This window comes from Nematostella vectensis, chromosome 10, assembly GCF_932526225.1.
Source record: "Nematostella vectensis chromosome 10, jaNemVect1.1, whole genome shotgun sequence".
NCBI lineage: Eukaryota > Metazoa > Cnidaria > Anthozoa > Actiniaria > Edwardsiidae > Nematostella > Nematostella vectensis.
The window spans coordinates 10,455,329-10,473,935 of NC_064043.1; the positions used below are offsets into that span (position 1 = coordinate 10,455,329).

Genomic DNA, 18,607 nt, shown 5'->3' on the forward strand with positions numbered 1-18,607 from the left:
CACCCACTTAGTGCTTGCATGACTGGTGCTCCGTGAGCCCTGTCAGCGGCCTCGAGGTTTCATTCATCTCCGCTTTGCCGAAGTTTAAGAATGATTTAAAAGCTTCGAATCACATCGCTTGCAGAGTGAGTAAGCTGGTTTTCGGGAACGAAGGTGAGTTGAATTATTAAGTCTATTTGGATTAAACAAAAGCTAATTTTCATTGTACATCCATGTCTGTAAGAATAACGTAAACATAGGGTTTATTGGTAGTCTGTGTGGATATGAAATTGAGACCTTCTATCGTCGTGATATTAACACTTATAAAATCGTTTTTTCCACACTTTATAGGGTTTACTCTGAACTTCGCTGGCGTGTTTTTGGTTCTATTTAAGTAGCTCCAAAAGTAAATCGCCAATGTGTTTGTTCAGTCTAGAAACGATTTTCTTTTAAGCGATATGCTAGAAAATTTTACAGAAAGGTTTCAATACAAAAATTTTTTAATTGTAATTTCATAAGAAAAAATGACATTTTGAAATGGCTTCTTACAAATTAACATTACTTTAAATGGTCTTTACATGAACAGGGCGCTCCTTAAATTAGCTCGACAAACAAGTTAAGATGCCGTGATCAATAAAATCGCTTGAGCGTGAGGGTTACGATTCCTCCTACGCAGCGACGTTTGTTTCGGCCTTCATTGCTTTCTCAAGGACTTTGCTTTGGGCTAAAATTCTTGCCGGGCTCCTTGTGCCCCCCCCTTCCCCCCCTTCCCCCCTCCATCCTTGCCTACTCTTTTTTTATTAGAACGTCAAGCCTGGGATTTTACCAAATTTTACCATGCCGAGGCTCAGACAACAGCAAAATTTGTTTGTAATGCAAAATTTAATGCAGAATCAAATCGTGATCATAGTAACAACTTTAGCAAATATTACTGCTATTTAATATTCATGCCATTCTTTTCTGTTACTTTATTGTGTTTTACATTTTTATAACGCACTAAAATTTAAGAACATCCATAAGAACATTTTCACCTTTTAATGCACCAAAAATAAGAACGACCTTCCATCAAACTGAAAATTAGACGTGCTAAAAAAGTGTGTATAATGTTTTGGGCGCTTATGCTTGATTAGCGATAACACTTTTTTTTACTTTTAAGAACCTTTTTCATAACACTACATGCCTGAGATTTGATTAAGTTCTTAGAACATGCTGTTGGTAATGTTTCGAACCAAACGACACTCTGTTTTCACGATCTCATACTTTCTTCTCCCTTTATTCGAATAATCTCTCTACAATCTGTCTTACAATCTCTCACGAGTTCCCCCCGTGCCTGGTACAATGATACCCGATCCTATTACTCATTACATATTACATAATTGGTGATCATAAACTAATAATTTTAACAACTTCAGGTACACAAAAACGGAACTTGTGGAACACACTCCCCCCCCTTGACTCTTAGGAGTCAAGCAAAGCCCCGATCGCGATTCTATTATGCGCGTGCAATGCTGCGGCTCGAGTGGACCTGGCTCTGGTATGCACGCTCCTGTCCGCGCACGCGCTGCGATTCACTGTCGAGTCCGCGCACCTAACTTCTATGGGGTAGAGTCTCTGGACTGGTCTGTCCAGGCGAGATGGCTTGCCCTTCTTGACAAGTCTAACTTGCGCTCCTCTCACTACGTCATCTCTGCCCTTGATCAACTTCTCTACTACCGCCATCTTCCACTGACTCCTCTCACCGCCGTCCTCGTGCACTGTCACAACATCTCCTACTTGAACTGTCTCCCTGTGATGCCCGGTGACACGACTACTACGATGGAACTCTCGAAGGCTAGTTAGATACTCCTAACTCCATCTTATCCAAAAATGGGAGAGTTTAGCACTTACATACCTAAACCGACTGTTGTGGTCTGGATTCGCTACATCGTCTGGCTCTACTACCTCGTCTGGAAAGCTATTTAGTCGTCTGCCATACATTAGATGGGCTGGTGTAAGCTCCACCTCCCCGACCTCATCGTACACATATGTAAGCGGCCTGTCGTTCAGTGTGCTCTCGACCTCCATCAAAACTCATCATAGGTCAATCGTGCCTCGCCCAAGGCCTTCCTCAAACACCGCTTGACGCTTCCTACCATTCTCTCGTAAAACCCAGCCCACCATGGAGCCTTCTCTAGGTTGAATTGCCAAGATACTCTGTTGACCTCTAAATATGCTTGTACCTCCGGGTGGTCATATAGCTCCCTCAGGGCCTTTGCTGCGGCTTTGAACGTTTTCGCATTGCCTGACACTATCAGCGTTGGAGCTCCCCTCCTGGCTGCAAACCTTCTAAGGCATCTCCTGAAAGTAGAAGCCTCTAAATCTACCACTAAATCGAGATGCAATGCTCGTGTCACGCAACACGAGAAAAGTGTCACATACGCATTCTGCATCATGCCTTTACTACTCTTGTAATAGAGACGACCTGCAAAGTCTACTCCTACTTTGGAGAATGGCTCTGCCTGTGTGACTCTAAAGCCTGGTAAATCCGCCACGGGAGGCGTTGCGTATGCCCTGCCTTCTAGCTTCTTACACGTGACACACCTATGCACTATCTTCTTCACAACTTGTCTACCTTTCGGAACCCAGAACCTTGTCCGCAACTGCGCTAAGGTACCGCTAACACCACTGTGGTGTAACTTACTATGGCAGTCTAGTATAACCAGCTCTGTCAGCCTGTGATCTCTCGGTAATATTATGGGCATTCTAGCGTCTGTCGCAAGGAATTACCCAGTCTCCCTCTGCACCTAAGTAAGCCTGCCTCTTCTACTAAATCCAGCTGCTTGGTCACCTGATTAAACGTCGCTTGTTGCGTCAAGTCTACTTGTGCTGACTTTATCCACTCTAGCTCTGCGTTCGTCATCTCCTCTCTAGATAACCTGCCTGTCATCCTGTCTTCTACTTTCTCTGCCCTAACATTGTGCATGAATCCCCGAACATACGCTGTTACCTTGAACAACTTGCTACAATTACTGAAACTGTTAGGGTTGATTACACTGGTACTCTGGTGTTGACCATCATACTTACAGTGCCCTTCTCCTCTTCCGCCCCAGCTGGCGCTCTCTCGATCTGTAATGCTGGCCATCCCTGTTCGGTACCAGTCAGCCAGTGTGGGCCATTCAATCACAGTGCACTACTCTTGAGTTTGGAGGCAAGTGCACCCCGTGACCCAATGTCGGCCGGGTTCTGTTCTCCCGGGCAATGCCTCCACTCACCGTTCCTAGTCAGCTTCAATATTTCATCTACTCTGTGTTTAACGAACTGTTTCCATTGTTCGCCAACCAGTATAACACTGTTTTTCTATCTGACCAGTACACCTCCCTTTCTACTTCAATGAGTGTGCCTAGTGCTTCTTTAACATGGCTGACTAGACGGGCAAGGATTAACGCGGCCAATAGCTCTAACCTGGGGATTGTCATCTTTTTAAGGGGGGCCACTCTAGTCTTGATGCAAAGTAACCTTACCTGCCTCTCTCCCCCCACGTCGTATACGAGGTATACGACGGCACAGTACGCCTTGCGACTCGCATCAGCAAACCCGTGAATCTGCACCTTACGGTCGGACGTGTCCACTCTTTCCTTACCTCTCCAGTCAATTCCTCGTCCCAGGTTAACTCGGTCATTCTACACGGGGTCTGAAAAAGGATTCTTGCAGCTAAAGTTACTGGGCTTACTATTCCTAGGGGATCGAACTTACATGCAAGAACACTGAGCACATTTCGCTTCGTCGCTGGCGACTGTTGCACCTTATCATACAGGTGGCCAAATGTGAGTCCTATAGTGTCACTACTGCTATTCCAGGGTAGGCCTAACACCTGAATATCACAGTCGCTTGCCACGCCCTGGCTAGTCTAACCACGCGCCACACCTTCTTGACTACCTGGCATACATCTCCCTTCGCTTACATCCAAACTACCTCTGAGCTCGCTATCGTTAGTCTGCCACTTGCGCAGGTTAAACCCACCTTCTGCCAATCTCGACTTGGACTTCACGTATAACTCATACGCCTCTTCCGGGGTGTTACTCCCTGTCACCAAGTCATCTACATAAAAACTGTTGACTAACATCTCTACAAACTCAGGATCTATCTCTTTAAACTTCACGAGGTGGTGCCTCAAGGTTCCATTAAATAGAAATGGCGAGGCGTTCAAACCAAACACTACTCTACAAAACCGGTATACCTTGATTACGGAATCATCCCTTCTCAGGTCCTCTGGGAATAGGAATTGTAAACAATCTCGGTCTCCAGGGTCTACTTCGATATTCAAGAAAGCCTTCTCGATATCTGCTATAAGGGCTACCCTGTGGAGACGGAATCTCAGCAATACATTAAATAGGAGGGGGTTGAGAGACGGTCCAACGTGTAAACAGTTGTTGAGCGACACGCCCCTTTTACCTGTCTTCGCCGACGCATCATAGATCATTCTTACCGGTGTACTAGTACCAACATTCCTACGCACTACCGCTCTATGTGGTAAGTAATGGATCTTGTTACCATCTTCTAACGCATGAACCGGCTCTATCACTCCCGACTCTAACTGACCCTTGATTACTGCCTCGTACTGGTCTAGCACTTCTGGCTCTTGCCTAAGCTTTCTCATTGTGCCATGAAGGCGTCCTAGGCTGTTTTCGTAATTAGTAGGTAACGATCTGTGGTTGACCTTCCATTGTAACTTAACCGAATACCTCTCTCCATTGAAACAAATGTTATCCAGAAATTCTTCCTGTACTCCCTGTGTCTCTCTAATACCTAGAGTCTCTAAATTCCGCAGTCTCGCTATCTCACTCTCCAAACTCTCTGATTGCTCTGCTGACCGGTCTTGGACTAACAAATTAGCCTGTACTATCTGTACATTCTCTACACATTCACTATCTACTGTCATAGGGCCTGACAATACCCATCCTTACTCTGTCTCTATGGCGACGGGTTCCTGTACTTTGCCTCGAATTACTCGTTCTTTCTGAAAATGCCAAAGATAATCCGCTCTAACTAAAATCTCTATTTCTAGTCTTTCCTCATTCCTATTCACATCTGAGAACCATAAACCTTTGAGATGCGGAAACTGATCTCTAGCTAACTCTACATGACCATTGGGTATGCTGGAAATCTCTGGCACTACGAACGCCTGCACATTAATGCTAGCACCTCCATTTACAGGACTTACATTAAACTCTACCACCTCTCTGAGCGTGCCTTTCTGGTCGTGCTGACCAAACGCGTTAATGCAAAGCCATTCACGCCTAACGACAGGAAGTTTGGCTTTGCGCGCTGCCGACGCCGTGATGAATGAGCGGTGACTTCCGGCGTCAAACAAAAACCTTGTCCTAGCTGATACGCCCCCTTCCCAGCTAACAATGCCCTGCGCTGTTTGTAAAGCTATGCGCGTACCAGAGCCAACATGAAAACTCTCCGTAAACCCCGAAGTTACGTGATTTGAACTAGCTTCTCCCGCTTGCTCGCTCTCCCCCCGTTCCTGCTGTGGCGTTTCTGTTTGGCCACTAGCTTGATTTTCGCATATTGAAAGATGATGCGCGCCCGCGCAGCCCTTACAGTTACTATCTTTCGATCTACACTCGTAGGACCTGTGATTTTTCCTAAGGCATCTAAAACATCTAGCATACTTAACCAAGATGTTCTTTCGCTCTCCCGGTGACTTGAAATTCTCACAGTTCTCTGACTTGTGTTTTCCAAGACAAAAAACACACGTCCCCTGTCCATTAGCTTCAACAAATAATGCGCTCCCTCTTGTTTGCCTTTGCATACCGTCTTGTGGTTTCTTATTACTTGCCCCAGAAGAAATCGGCTTCTCTCAGCTCTACCTCCGCTCGTATCTCAGCCAACAGTCTTTCCATACTCCATGACATGAAGTCTTGGTATCCACGAGTGATTGTGAGCCGGGACGAGTTCGGCAACTTCTGTAGCAGGGCCGGTACCACGATCCCCGAATAACTTGTTTCACTTACATTTAGAGCTTCTAGCCCTCGGAAATGCGTCTCCTCAGCCTCGTTAAGTCCCCATCGTTAAAAACAGGCGACAGGTTAAGTAGGTCGTTAATGTGCGAACGCTGTATAGCCTCGGTTTTGCCATATCGCTTGCGAAGTATTTCGATAGCAGCGCAGTAGTTTGCCGCGGTCATCGCGAAACCAGCATAGTCTGTTTCGCCTCTTCTACCAGTAACCCCTTTGGATAAGCGAACTTACGTCCGCGAGCGCCTCATTGCTATCAATTGCGCTCTCAAAGGAGTCCCAGAATTCCGGCCATTCTTGTATTTTGCCACCAAATTTCGGCACTTCAAGCTTAGGTAGCCTTGCCCTCCCCCTCGCCTCAGTCGAGGTAGAAGACCTTGCCGGTGAGCTATGCAAGCTAGGCGGGCTGATCGCTGGGGATGCGGGTTGATCCCACAGTGCCATTAACCCCTCAATCCTGTGGATAACCTCGTGCAGTCTCGCCCGCATCTCATCGCCCTCAGTTATGATTGCCTCTTGGCACATGCCAATAACAAGTTGAGGCTCAGATGGCACCAGATGGTGTAATGCGTTCTAAAATGCGTTTAAATTTTATCTTTTATTATATTTTTTAATTCAACAAAATTTAAGAACATCCTTAACACGGCCTGAATACCATTTGTTTTAATGCTTTTGTTTGGCAGATGGGGTCTGCATCATCTAAAAGAAAGAAGAAAGTTGTCATCACCTCAACGGCAGCAAGAGGACTTCACAAGGATGCAACTTATGGACAAAGCTTCCATCAACAAGAAGACGACACCAGAACGCGTCAATCAGCCCAAAATATGCAATCAGAGGGAGGAAGCGGTCAATCACTTTTAATTAGCTCAAAACCTATCGAGCCAGAGAGGGCAGGCATAGAACGTCATCCACCAGTCAAACAGCATAGCCAATTACAAAGCGCAGCGATAACTAATCAACCACAAGCCTCGAGTCCAAGTGAGGATTGTGTAGTAAATGAGGATCAAGAACAAACAAAGGGATCTATTGATGTAGAAGAGGCGCCTGAGATTCAGGAGAATGTTCACCAAGTTGAGACCTCTCTTCCCCAAGAGGTACACGAGGAAAGCTCAGATGAAGACAAAGAAATAAAACAGGAAGACCATGACAAGCCAGACCCATTATCCTTTGAAGAAAAAGTAGAGAAGGGATTAAATGGAGAGTTTGACTTTCAGATTCCTGGTAAAGCAAAGATCGTTCGTATTTTCACGAGCTCCACATTTACAGGTATGAGCAACAAATCCATTTTGACTGTACAATGAATAATGAGCACTGTGCTTAGAGTTAATAAGGGGTTCCAAGCCAATGTGAGTTCCGTTGTGCAGACTAACTCCTTTCTATCGGAATGTGTACTAGAATAAAAAAAATCATTGCAAGCTAGGAGGGAAAGGGAGTAGAAAAATCTAAAAAAAAGTGGTTGGCTTAATGACCACCTCCCCTCCCCTGCAAAAAAATTCCAACTAGTAATCTTCACAAGCTTCACAAATGCGTAGTTAGTAAGGTGCACGCGCACCAACGTGCACCCCTTTCGACCTGCAAAAAATAGATCTTTTCTCTTTCATAAATCACAAGATTTTACACTTTTCTTCCCAACCTCTTCCGTCCCATACGACAAATCCTGGATACGTCACACTCTCAATAAAGGCGTGCCTTACTTTTCCTAACAGACACATCCGTAGAGCGCAACACTTTGATGGAGCGAATCTACCCGCGCATCAAACAGTTCTGCCAACAGCACGGATACGAGTTTCAGGTATCATCGAACATTCAACATAAATCGTTCTTACAATACTTATCCTATGTTCCCCTGAATGTGAACTTTTCATTGTTGTGATGGAAAAAGTGCGTGACGTGTCAGTATGTGTTAAAGAAATTAACATTTTTTGTGTGTTATGAGACATTGGAGTATATGATTCGATGTTCGTGGCACGAGATGGAACTTGCGTGACGTGTTTAATATTATATCATTAATAGGTCGTGGACATGAGATGGGGAGTGCGTGATGAGTCTACAGATGATCACCTGACCTCAGAGTTGTGTATGAGAGAACTACGCGCATGTCAAGAGCTATCCACGGGACCGAACTTCATTGTAAGTACTTAGTGCGCATATCAGAGTATATAGAGTTATACACAGCTTTGTTGCCAGTAGATAGGGTGACCGTCAGGACTCCACCAAAGAATACTTAGAATTTAGCATTGACATCAGAATGTATATATTTTCTTGCAGACCTTTCTGGGTCAGAAATACGGATACCGTCCGTTTCCGCCAAAAATTCCCGCCACAGAGTTTGAAAACCTTTTGAGTGCGGTCAGTAATGTCGAAGATCAGCAGCTTTTACGTCACTGGTTCCGTCGTGATGACAACATCGTTCCCGCCGAATATCTCCTTCAGCCAATCACCGTCCTTCTCCCTGATTACCGTAATTATAGCAACAATGAGCTACGTAAGAAGGCTTCTGCAGAATGGTGGGCAGCTTTTGAGAGAATGCAAGTGGTGTTCAGGGAAGCCGCTGACAAGGCGTTGGAAAAACGAGAGAGAAAGAAGTACTACATGTCTGGTAAGTGACATTTTACAAAAATAGTGATTAATAGATATAGCAAATTAATTGAAAAACATAAATACAAATATAGTTCGTAAAAATTAGTTCTACCAGTCTTGTAAACGTAATGATAAGATAACACATAGTATAACTCAATTTCAAGAAGACCAACATGGCATGCCACTGCCAAATTCTATTAATAACACGGAGTATCCAACTATCAGATAGTGCTGAGTGAGATGAAACCACTAACGTGCTTTGTTTGGCCGCAATTTCCCCCCCGCAGTGACAGAAGACGAGATACGTAGAGGCATCGTGAATGCTTCCAATCCCGGTATGCACTGCTTCTGGTTCAGGCGCGTCATCACAGATCTATTGGACAATATCACAGGCCAGAGCGCGAGCAAATTCATCGATAAGACATGGGGCCCGGACGGTAAAATCGACATGGAGGCCTATCGCCTGCTTAGTCACTTCCGAGAGAAGATTCTTCCAAAAGCGTTACCGAGCTCAAATGTCAAGCAATTTGACGTCAAATGGGCAGAAAATGGAATCGACCCGAGCGAGTCTGAGGAGCATGCACAGTATATTGAGGAACTGTGCACGTCGTTTTACGAAACTCTAACGGGTATGATTGGAAAAGCCGTGAGCGAGAGGGCGGAAGTAGAGGTGAAAGACCCCTTGGCGGAAGAAGTGTTCAGTCACCTAACGTTTTGTCTGAAGAAATGCGAAGCATTCCACGGTCGGGAGGAGTTTCTAGATTCTGTCAAACAAGCTCTGTTGTCAAATGGCCAGAGGATTACAGTCTTATACGGAGAGTCTGGGTGTGGAAAGACATCGATCATGGCAAAGATATGTGCTCTCGTCAAGGAATGGCTTAGGAAGGAAGCCGTTGCAGTGGTCCCTCGGTTTGTTGGAATATCCCCGGATTCATCGGGCATACGTACGTTACTACGCAGCGTATGCCAACAGCTGTGCCGAGTCTCTGGTGAAAATGCTGACAACGTCCCTGAGGTAATCCATTATTCGGTAAAGCACACAATAGGCTTATGTATGGGTATTGTTGTATCTGGCTAGTCTCCGATTGTGAAATTGTTTTATCAGGCATCGAAAGGCAAATTGAAGGCCTGCGAAGCAAACGCAATGGGCTCCCTTTGGTCTTGCTACGCAAGCTAGCAAAGTGATTGCCCCTCTTCCTGTAACTGCTCTCACCACTTTCCGTTCCCTTGCAGTAGTTTTAGTATGTTGAGACAAGATCGCCAACAGACTATCTTCAAAATTATGTTTGCTTCATCTTTTCAGGACATGAAGAGTCTACGCGAATATTTTCCCGAGTGCCTCAAAAGCGCCGCCACATGCAAAACAATCGTGTTGCTGCTAGACTCTTTGGATCAGCTGTCACCAGATGACGGCGGGAGACAGCTGGATTGGTTACCGAAGAGCCTGCCAGATAATATCTACTTGGTGATGTCTACTTTACCTGGGGATGAATACGAGTGCCTTCCAAACCTTGAGGTATTTGATTTTTTGACCGTAAGTCTGATTAATGTAATAGTTTACTTACATAGATTGATATCCATCGATAATATTTTATACTTTTAAATGTTGTATAATAGGATGGATTGAATGTCACAGTGATTCAAGTAGATTTAGGTTGCATCTAATAAAAAGTAAATAAAGTAATTGAGCCGTCCTCTTAATCTTATGCTGAGCTCATCAGCTTCAAGCATATTGGGCTTGGTAAATAATAGTAATTTTAATCACAATAATGCGGCTATATTAAATGCTGAAATGTTGAACATTGACGATTTTATTCTGCCCGACAGGCTATACTACCTGACGCATGCTTGAAAGAAGTGCCAAGTCTTCCGCTGGCAGAAGCAGACTCGATACTCACTAACTTGCTCCAAGCTTCAAGAAAATGTTTGACCGACTCTCAGAAACAAGCTGTACTCGAAGCCTTTCAACAATGCCAACTCCCCCTGTACCTGATGCTGGCATTTGGTGAGGCGTGCAGATGGAAATCCTACACTCCCGAAGATCAGATCACCTTACCTCCCTCGGTAAAGGGGATCATAAACGCTCTCTTCGACCGCGTAGAAAGGGTCCACGGGAGAATCCTCGTGAGCCACGCATTAGGCTATATCACGGCATCCAAGAACGGGCTGACAGAACCAGAACTTGAAGATCTTCTCTCACTGGATGACGATGTCCTTAATGATGTCTATCAGTACTGGACGCCGCCTATCAGAAGGCTTCCCCCGTTGCTGTGGATACGGATTCGTGCCGACATCAGTGATTTCCTGATCGATAGAGGGGCAGACGAGACACGCGTCATTTACTGGTACCATCGCCAGTTCATTGAAATCGCCACTGAGAGATACCTTGGTGAGCAGCAATCAATAAAGCTACACGCTAACATGGCAGAGTATTTCCTGGGCACATGGAGCGATGGCAAGAAAAAAACTTTCACTTCAAAGAAAGGGGAGACTATGAGTATGGACCGCTTTGTGTCAAGCCAGCCACTGATGTTTGACGAAAAGTCTGAGAAACCCATCTACAATCTACGTAAGCTAAGTGAGCTACCCTACCACCTTGTTCTCTCTGCTCAACTAGAGAAACTTAAAGCAAACGCACTTTGCAACTTCAAATTCCTTGTGACAAAGCTCAGGGCAAGATCTCTCGATGCAGTCCTCGAAGACTTTTCAATGGCACTAGATAGTTTCTCTGACGACACAGAGTTGGACGAAATTGACAAGACTCTCCGATTGTCAGCGGTTGCATTATCTACTGATCCACGTCAGCTCGCGTCACAGCTCCTTGCTCGTCTTCTACCCCACCTTAACAACACCAAAGAATTCCCGTACCTGAGTAAGCTATTGGAGAGCGCCTATGACAGCCCGGTTCCTTGCCTGATCCCAAGCCGAAAGTGTCTAACTGCACCTGGTGGCACTCTAGTCTCCTCGTTAGCGATAGACGAGAGTGGGATTCATTGCTGCGCCTTCAGCTGCGACGGAAAGACTTCGTATGTCGGTAGCACAACCTCAGACGGCCTACTGCTTCAGATAATCAACATTCAAACCGGAAAGCTTATTCGAAAAATGAAACTAACGGATCCATGGGAGATGGTGTTTACGTGGTCAATGGAGGGAAGCCGCAAGGATAAAGACACTCTGCTGATCATGGGATCCAAATACATATTCATGATGAACACGAAAACGGGGAAAATCACCAGAAGGTTCGAAGCGCTCGAAGAAGAGAGCCGCTACTCTCCAATGCCACCTGTTACTTTTGCTGACGACGAAACACGGCTTGTTGCAATAACGGACAAAAACATGAAGATATGGACGGTGAATGACGGAAACTTGCAGTACACCCTAACCATCGGAGACATCAACGTAGATGAAGAGTATGGCTCGGTTGATGCCGTTAACGAGCTCGTAGTTTATAGCACAAACACCAACGTCTTTACAGTCCTCGATGTTCGTACTGGAAGGCAGGTTCGCAAGGTCGAGGTGTATGCACAGGGTGAGGAAACCACTGTTAAAAGCGTGAAGATAGGGGCTGGCGAGAAGGTGGTTGTCATGCCTTCATCGCTGAAATCACTCAGGCTCTACAGTCTTAGAACTGGAGCGCTGTTGAATGAAATCGGAGATTTCTCAATGAATCCCGGATTGCATCGCCTTCAACTGACGCCCGATAGGGACAAGATACTGAACATTATCCAGTTCGAGGTGATGATAACTGATCTTGAGAGCGGACATGTGAGGAGGACGTTAAAGAGCAAGTCCTTCGGTACGCTAGTTATCCATACCAACCTATACACAAGAGATGGAAGGTTTGCTTGCTCTATAGGAAACGACAACATCCTTCGCATATATGACCTGAAGAAAGCTTTGGCAGAAGATGAGCAAACCGGTCCAACTGACCCAATGATGATGAATGCTGCAGTCGCATCGATTGATCGCATCTATGGTCTCTTCCCTAGTGTTGATGGCAAACATGCGATTGGTTCCGGTACTGTACAAAACTCTTCCGAACTCTCCATGTGGAACGTAGAGACCGGAGCCAAGGTTCGTTCACTAAAGCTTGTCGCAGAGATGCCCCCTCAGGAGATACGCATGTGTAGTGAGACGAGAGGTGTTGGTTTCATGCATGATGCAAATCAATTCCATTACAAGGTGTACAACTTCAAGAATGCTAAGATAGAGCGTTGCTTACTGGGCAAGGCATCAAAGAGAACGACTGCATTCGGGGCCATAGACGAGAGTCACGTGATTGGCCTCTCAAGAGGAAGGCGAAATCTTAAAGTATGGGATGTGAACAGTGGAAGGCTGGTGAAACAGTACAAGTTTGGTCAGAAGTACCCTTTTGAGGAGATGCTTATCAGCAAGAACAGAAGACGGGTCGTCTGCTCGCAGATCAGCCTGCAGGTAGAACATGAAGATAAAACACTCACCTTGATTGCCTTGGACACCGCATCAGGAAACCACAGTATCCTGGAAATTCCTGGCGACCAGCTGTCCTTGGCTTTTTCTAGCATTTCTCACGATGGAAGGTACTTGGTATGCTCGACGAAGGACTTCAAACCGAGATTGTGGGATCTTGAAGCGGTAAGGATGTTACATCATCTGGAACAAGAAGAATACCCAATCAGCTATGCCTCAGGGATCTCTCTCCCTCTACGCCTTGCACTTACCGCACAAAGCGATGGCGACATCAACGCCTGGGACATTGACACCGGTGTCATCAAACACACGTTCAAATGCGAGACCGTCGATGTTATAATGGTGTCAAGTGACGGTTTCGTGGCCTACTCCAGGTACCGATACCGCATTAGCAACCTCGACGCCTGGGACCTTAGAAATGGAACCAAGCTTGCAACTTTCACATCGGATTGGAAGCCTGAGAAGGTTGACATCGTAGGTGATACTATTGTCCTTAATCAGGCTGACAGCCCCAGCATCCTGACACTTCAGCTTCACATCCCAGGGTCAAGACGAGTAGCTAAGCCGTCATCTTCGGATGGAGTCATCGAAGGTGTGTTTGAAAGTTGTCCGGACACGCCCTCGCCTGATGATGGCGATGAGGACCCTGATGATGACGAAGACAAGACTGATGTTCAGAAGTTTGAGTTCACCAAGAAGGCCATGCACGTTAAGCCTAATGTCATCATCGGAGGTGGCAACATTGTGGATGCGAAGAATGTCTTCATTTCAGAATCAGTTTTCAAGCAAAACTTTCAAACCTAAAATCTATTTAAAAAAGGATAAAGATTTAGAAGAGTAAGGTGGAAATGGGATCCTCGGGGGCCATCGATAGATTTGGACTAACGAGATGCAAGGAGGACAAGGGGGGAGGGGAGAGAACGTCTCGCCACTTTAACACCTCTCGCCCGCAAGCTCTTAGATTTCGTCCACGAGGTTGAGGCGCTGAAAGTATGTTGTATCGTTAAACGTAGGCTGTATCAATGTCACTGATTTACATTTTTGCTTTTTTTCTATTGTTAAAAATAATAATAAATAAAAGAATCAAATAAAAAAGATAAAGCAAAATTATCTTGTCTCTATGTCTGGCCTTTCGTAATAATAAAACCAATAAAAAATTCTATATTCAAAATAGTAATCGAATAAAAATATTACCTATAAAAATTGTGACTTTATATCAGAACCAAAAAAGAATGAGTGGCAATTAAAAAAAAGCCGAAATTAGCAGTGGAAAAAACCGCTAGAAAACTTGCATTGTTACGTGTCATTTCCCCTCCTCCAATGGAAAAAAACTTGTTCTTTACTCATAAGTTTTATTTACCTTTATTCTACATCCTCTATTACTTTTTACTCATTTATCCTCTATCACTTTTTATTCATTTTACTAGGCGTCGAACATACAGCATATGGCATGCTTAAACATACCCGGATATTTTTGAAAACGGAATATATTTTTCTCCGTAATCAAATCGCACTCTCTGTGACACAAGTTAAAAAACGAAAAATATCGAATACGTGTAGACGTGCACCATTTCACAATTTAATCAAACCAGTGTTTGGGACCTTGAAGACACTTTAGTTGTTGAGCTTGGGTTGTTTAACAATAAAATATACAATCGAAGTGACATATGAAAAGCTTCATTCTTTATGCTCGTTCTCAGCGGGAGTTACTTGTGTGAGTGGTGATCTGACGTCACTCGTAACGCTAGCTTCCTCATCTACCGTGACACCGTGGGCTTCTTTAGCTACAGCGATTGTCTCTAGGGGCAGAGGAGTTCACACAATCTAAGGCCAGAAACGGATAAAAGAATCAAGGTATGGGAACATCAAACCACGCGCGCGAAGTTTTGTGTTCAATCCCGAATTTTCTAATCCTAAGCTTTATATACAACAAAAAGATGCCGTGAAATAGCGTTCATATTATTGTTTGTGCATCAGCAACTGCGGTGCACTCCCACTCATCAAAAACTCAGGATAACCGATCGATACTGGTGATGGAGTATCGAAATCATAATTTCCCACCCGCAACAGCAAGTCAAGGCTCCGTTGACAACCAATAAATAACGACAGATTTGTGTTTTTTACCGCGAAACCAGTGGCTGTAGTAACACTGTAGTAACATGTCTGTGACATACTTCAAGACTCCAAAGTATTTCTCAAAATAGCCAAAAAAATAAAAGAAATTCCTCGCACGCTAAACGTTCTCCGTTGTAACAGCTTGAATTTAAAGTGACTCTTTAAAAAGTGAGGCGATTAGTTTATTCCTCAAATCGACTACGGAATCAATATTTTTTTTTTGGTAAAATTGCAGAAATAATCACTTCTACATCGCCTTACTCTAAAGCTGGTTTTAATAAACGAAATTCGTTGAAGGAATTAATTGAATTCCATAAAAGAAATTTCTAGCGAGTGATCTCAATAAGGTTGTTGATGGCTAGCAAGATAAATAATTATGGCTAGAACTTTGCAATTCAAATGAAGATAATAAAATATTGAGTCACTTAAACTTCATAAAGGGAATAACGCTAAGTGAGTATACTACAGCCAAAATATTATAAATAACAAAATAACAACAAAATAGTATTAAATATATAGTTTTTGTTTTGTGTGCCCATTTAAAGCGTGTCGCATCGATACTCTGTTTTGTCACATATTCTCCAATAGCAAGAAAACTAACACAACATAACCGTTATGTTGTGTTAGTGATCATCGACTTGAATGGGAAATCTGTACAACAAAGGCTTGGGTTAAACTATTTTCCAAATTCAAATTCAAAAGCGTCAATGTCATTTATAAGAACAATCCTTCTCGAGTATTCTCAATTGGTGTGTTGTTTGAGCTCCATGAAGGTGGTATCACTCAACCATAACAAATTGAGTCTTTTCACTTACCTTGCTTTGTCTTTCGTGTAGATTAAAAGAGGTAGTAATGCATCACGCACTTAATGGATCTTTCAAGAAAGCTCGAGCTTATCGTGACAAAAAAAAAAAAAAAACATCAACAGAAAAAAAAAACACCAAAAAAGTTGGGATTTAAAATTCATTCTACAAAGAAACTATTCAGCTTCTTTAACTGGCCTTTAACTTTCTGTTTCCCCGTAGCGTGACGGACCTGTGCCCCATTATTCTTGCGACTGCAATTTTGTTGTTTCCATCAGTAGCTACGTTTGATATCTCACAAATAGTAAAAAAAAATCTTCAACTAGAATAAATAACTTATACCTCACTCTGCAAAATACTTTACGAAACAGTATTACTTTCTTATTCTAATACCAGTGGCAGATCCAGGGATGGTGCACTGGGGGCACGCGCACCCCCCTTGGGTTCATAAAAAAAATATTATTTTATTTTAAAAAAAAAATTAAAAATCAAAAACAAATTTAAAACCTTGCGAAATAAAATAATAATATCAAATAACAGGTGGAACCTGCGCCCGCGTTTGCTTTCGTAGTAGCGGTCAGCATATATCACCAAGCACGGGCTCGCCTCATGCTCATTTCGATTCCCGCCATTAAAATGCAGCGTTCTTTATTCTTGGAGAATAAAATGGATAAAGTTAAGGGGTCAGGCCGTCCAGACGCAGCATCGACGGCACTTGAACAGGCAGATAGTTTGGTTTTTCCACAAACACCTATTTCAATAAAGGTTGTCGGCGCGAAAGACGAATTTCAATTGCCAAATTGAAGTTACACTACCAAAAGGTGTCTATGGGTAGTAACTATTTGTAAAAAACAAAGGTGATAAACTAAAGGGATGCCAGATGACATATATTAATTATATTAAATGGATAGTCATATGTTTTATTTATATTTTTCTGAATTTGGAACAAGTATTTTGGGATCCATGGGCCCTTTCGGTCGTAGAACTGCCATTTGTCAATTGCCATTTGCCGTTTGCACTGACAACGTTTTTTGAAATAGTTGTATACACCGTCTGTTACGAATCCACTGCACATTGCCGGTTACATCGTGTGAGTGCGAACGGTCAATTAGTGGCCTAATGCTGCATTCACACCCAAAACCATGTTTATTTAAACAAGGTTTTTCTTTGCCTATTAACTTGCCAAGTTTCTCATTTTGTTTAATTCTTACTAGCTAAGTGATCACTTAGTAACATGTACAGCAGAGTAACATAAACAGAACAGTCTATTCAGTTTTAACCTTGGTTCTGTCCACTCTTGGGAGATTGAGATTTAAACCAGTTTAATTAAACCACCTTTAAAAGTGCTGGTGTGAACGCGGTATAAGACGCCTAAAGACCCACGTGCGCACTACTATGACAGAGGATAGAATGGATGGACTCCTCCTGACACACATCCATTATGAATCGAACACAGATGGCATCAGTGACGATGAGTTTGCCCTACAGCATCCCCGACGAATGGTGCTCTTGGAAATGTTGCAATTACTTACCTTTGACTACTTATTTCGGCAAAAAAACCCATAGGCTATATTGCTTAATGAGAGTCAACCTTAAAATTTTTTTAAAGAGAAATAAATTTGAACCATAAGTTTTGTTATTAAACATATATAAATGTATAATTAACACTTGGAAAAATCACAGCCAGCTAAAAATCGCCAAAGCGAATTAGTAAACCACCAGAGGACAATAAAATCACGAAAACCATGGTACGTTTAGATTTTAATTTGATTATTTTTATAGTTATACACTACAGCCTTAACCCTCTCACAAAGAATGCTCTATACATAGTCCTATAAAGCCTATGATGAAAATTGGACTTCCAGTGGTTTTTGTCGGATAAGTACACCCCCTCCCCCCCAACCAAAATCCTGGATCCTTCCTTGGTCCTTCTGTGTTTGTTTTGTTTTTTCTTGTTTAGGCTAGTTTTTTATCGTTGTTTTTGTGTCACTGCTTTTCAATGTTAAACTATACTATTTAACACTCATCCCACCTCGATAGCTATTTGTGGGACGAGTACATCTTGTCAATACCTTGAAAGGAAAATAAAATTAGACTTGAACTTTAGCGACAAGTTAAAGATAATCCACATTTATGATACATTTTTGCGATTGTCTCCCGAGCTAAAATCCGGCGTACACAAACCGTGTGAGCATTATGCCAGCTGCATGCTGGGTGTCAGTTAAAATGTTTAAAGTATGTTTCGGATTGACATATTAAGTCTTGCTATACCCTTCTAGCAAAGGTTTTGTTCCTGTTTTCTTCCATCAGTTCACTTATCCGTGTCGCGAGACTGTTCTTTCGCGTTCTCGTTAACGAGCGAGACCGCTGATAAAAGCTCTGTTAGCTTAGTTAGGGTAGTCTTGCTATGGGCGGATAACTAAGCCTTTTTAGAAAATGAGAAATTGAAAAACCTATAACCAAATTTGTGAATAACCATAGGAAAAAAACATAATATCTTCATAGTCTGTTCCCATGGAAGCAGTAAATTAACAAACATATGCATCTTAATTAGGTAAAAGCTAAGTACTCTAGTGATTTTAACACATGGCAAAACACATCGGCAAAAGCCACACAAGAAATAGGCTATGGAAATGGTCTATCAACCCCGTAACCACGACAACCGTTACCGTAGTAACA

The 18,607-nt window shown here is 43.3% G+C and overlaps 4 protein-coding genes across 4 annotated transcripts in view; 1 reads left to right on the forward strand and 3 right to left on the reverse strand.

Annotated features, from left to right (window-relative positions):
* LOC5519197 overlaps positions 1–18,607 on the forward strand; it is a 19,087-nt gene continuing 480 nt past the window's right edge. Inside the window, exons 1-8 of the mRNA XM_032363960.2 lie at positions 1–153; positions 6,665–7,247; positions 7,688–7,773; positions 7,995–8,111; positions 8,250–8,580; positions 8,849–9,576; positions 9,865–10,077; positions 10,389–14,864. Of these exons, the coding sequence (XP_032219851.2) occupies positions 6,665–7,247; positions 7,688–7,773; positions 7,995–8,111; positions 8,250–8,580; positions 8,849–9,576; positions 9,865–10,077; positions 10,389–13,814 (5,484 nt within the window). The 5' untranslated portion in view covers positions 1–153 and the 3' untranslated portion in view covers positions 13,815–14,864. The remainder of the gene's footprint in view (positions 154–6,664; positions 7,248–7,687; positions 7,774–7,994; positions 8,112–8,249; positions 8,581–8,848; positions 9,577–9,864; positions 10,078–10,388; positions 14,865–18,607) is intronic.
* LOC116603094 lies at positions 2,043–2,720 on the reverse strand. Its single transcript, XM_032364080.2, has one exon. The coding sequence runs from the start codon at positions 2,718–2,720 to the stop codon at positions 2,043–2,045; it is 678 nt and encodes a 225-aa protein (XP_032219971.2).
* Positions 3,866–4,897, reverse strand: LOC125573175. Its single transcript, XM_048733540.1, has one exon. It carries the CDS (start codon positions 4,895–4,897, stop codon positions 3,866–3,868), a length of 1,032 nt encoding a protein of 343 aa, XP_048589497.1.
* On the reverse strand, positions 4,919–5,776 carry LOC125573176. Its single transcript, XM_048733541.1, has one exon. The coding sequence runs from the start codon at positions 5,774–5,776 to the stop codon at positions 4,919–4,921; it is 858 nt and encodes a 285-aa protein (XP_048589498.1).

What these genes read in the sequence shown, in the direction of transcription:
- LOC116603094 (XM_032364080.2), bottom strand. Translation starts at nt 2,720, where the DNA reads ATGCCCATAATATTACCGAGAGATCACAGGCTGACAGAGCTGGTTATA.
- LOC125573176 (XM_048733541.1), bottom strand. Translation starts at nt 5,776, where the DNA reads ATGCAAAGGCAAACAAGAGGGAGCGCATTATTTGTTGAAGCTAATGGA.
- LOC125573175 (XM_048733540.1), bottom strand. Translation starts at nt 4,897, where the DNA reads ATGACAGTAGATAGTGAATGTGTAGAGAATGTACAGATAGTACAGGCT.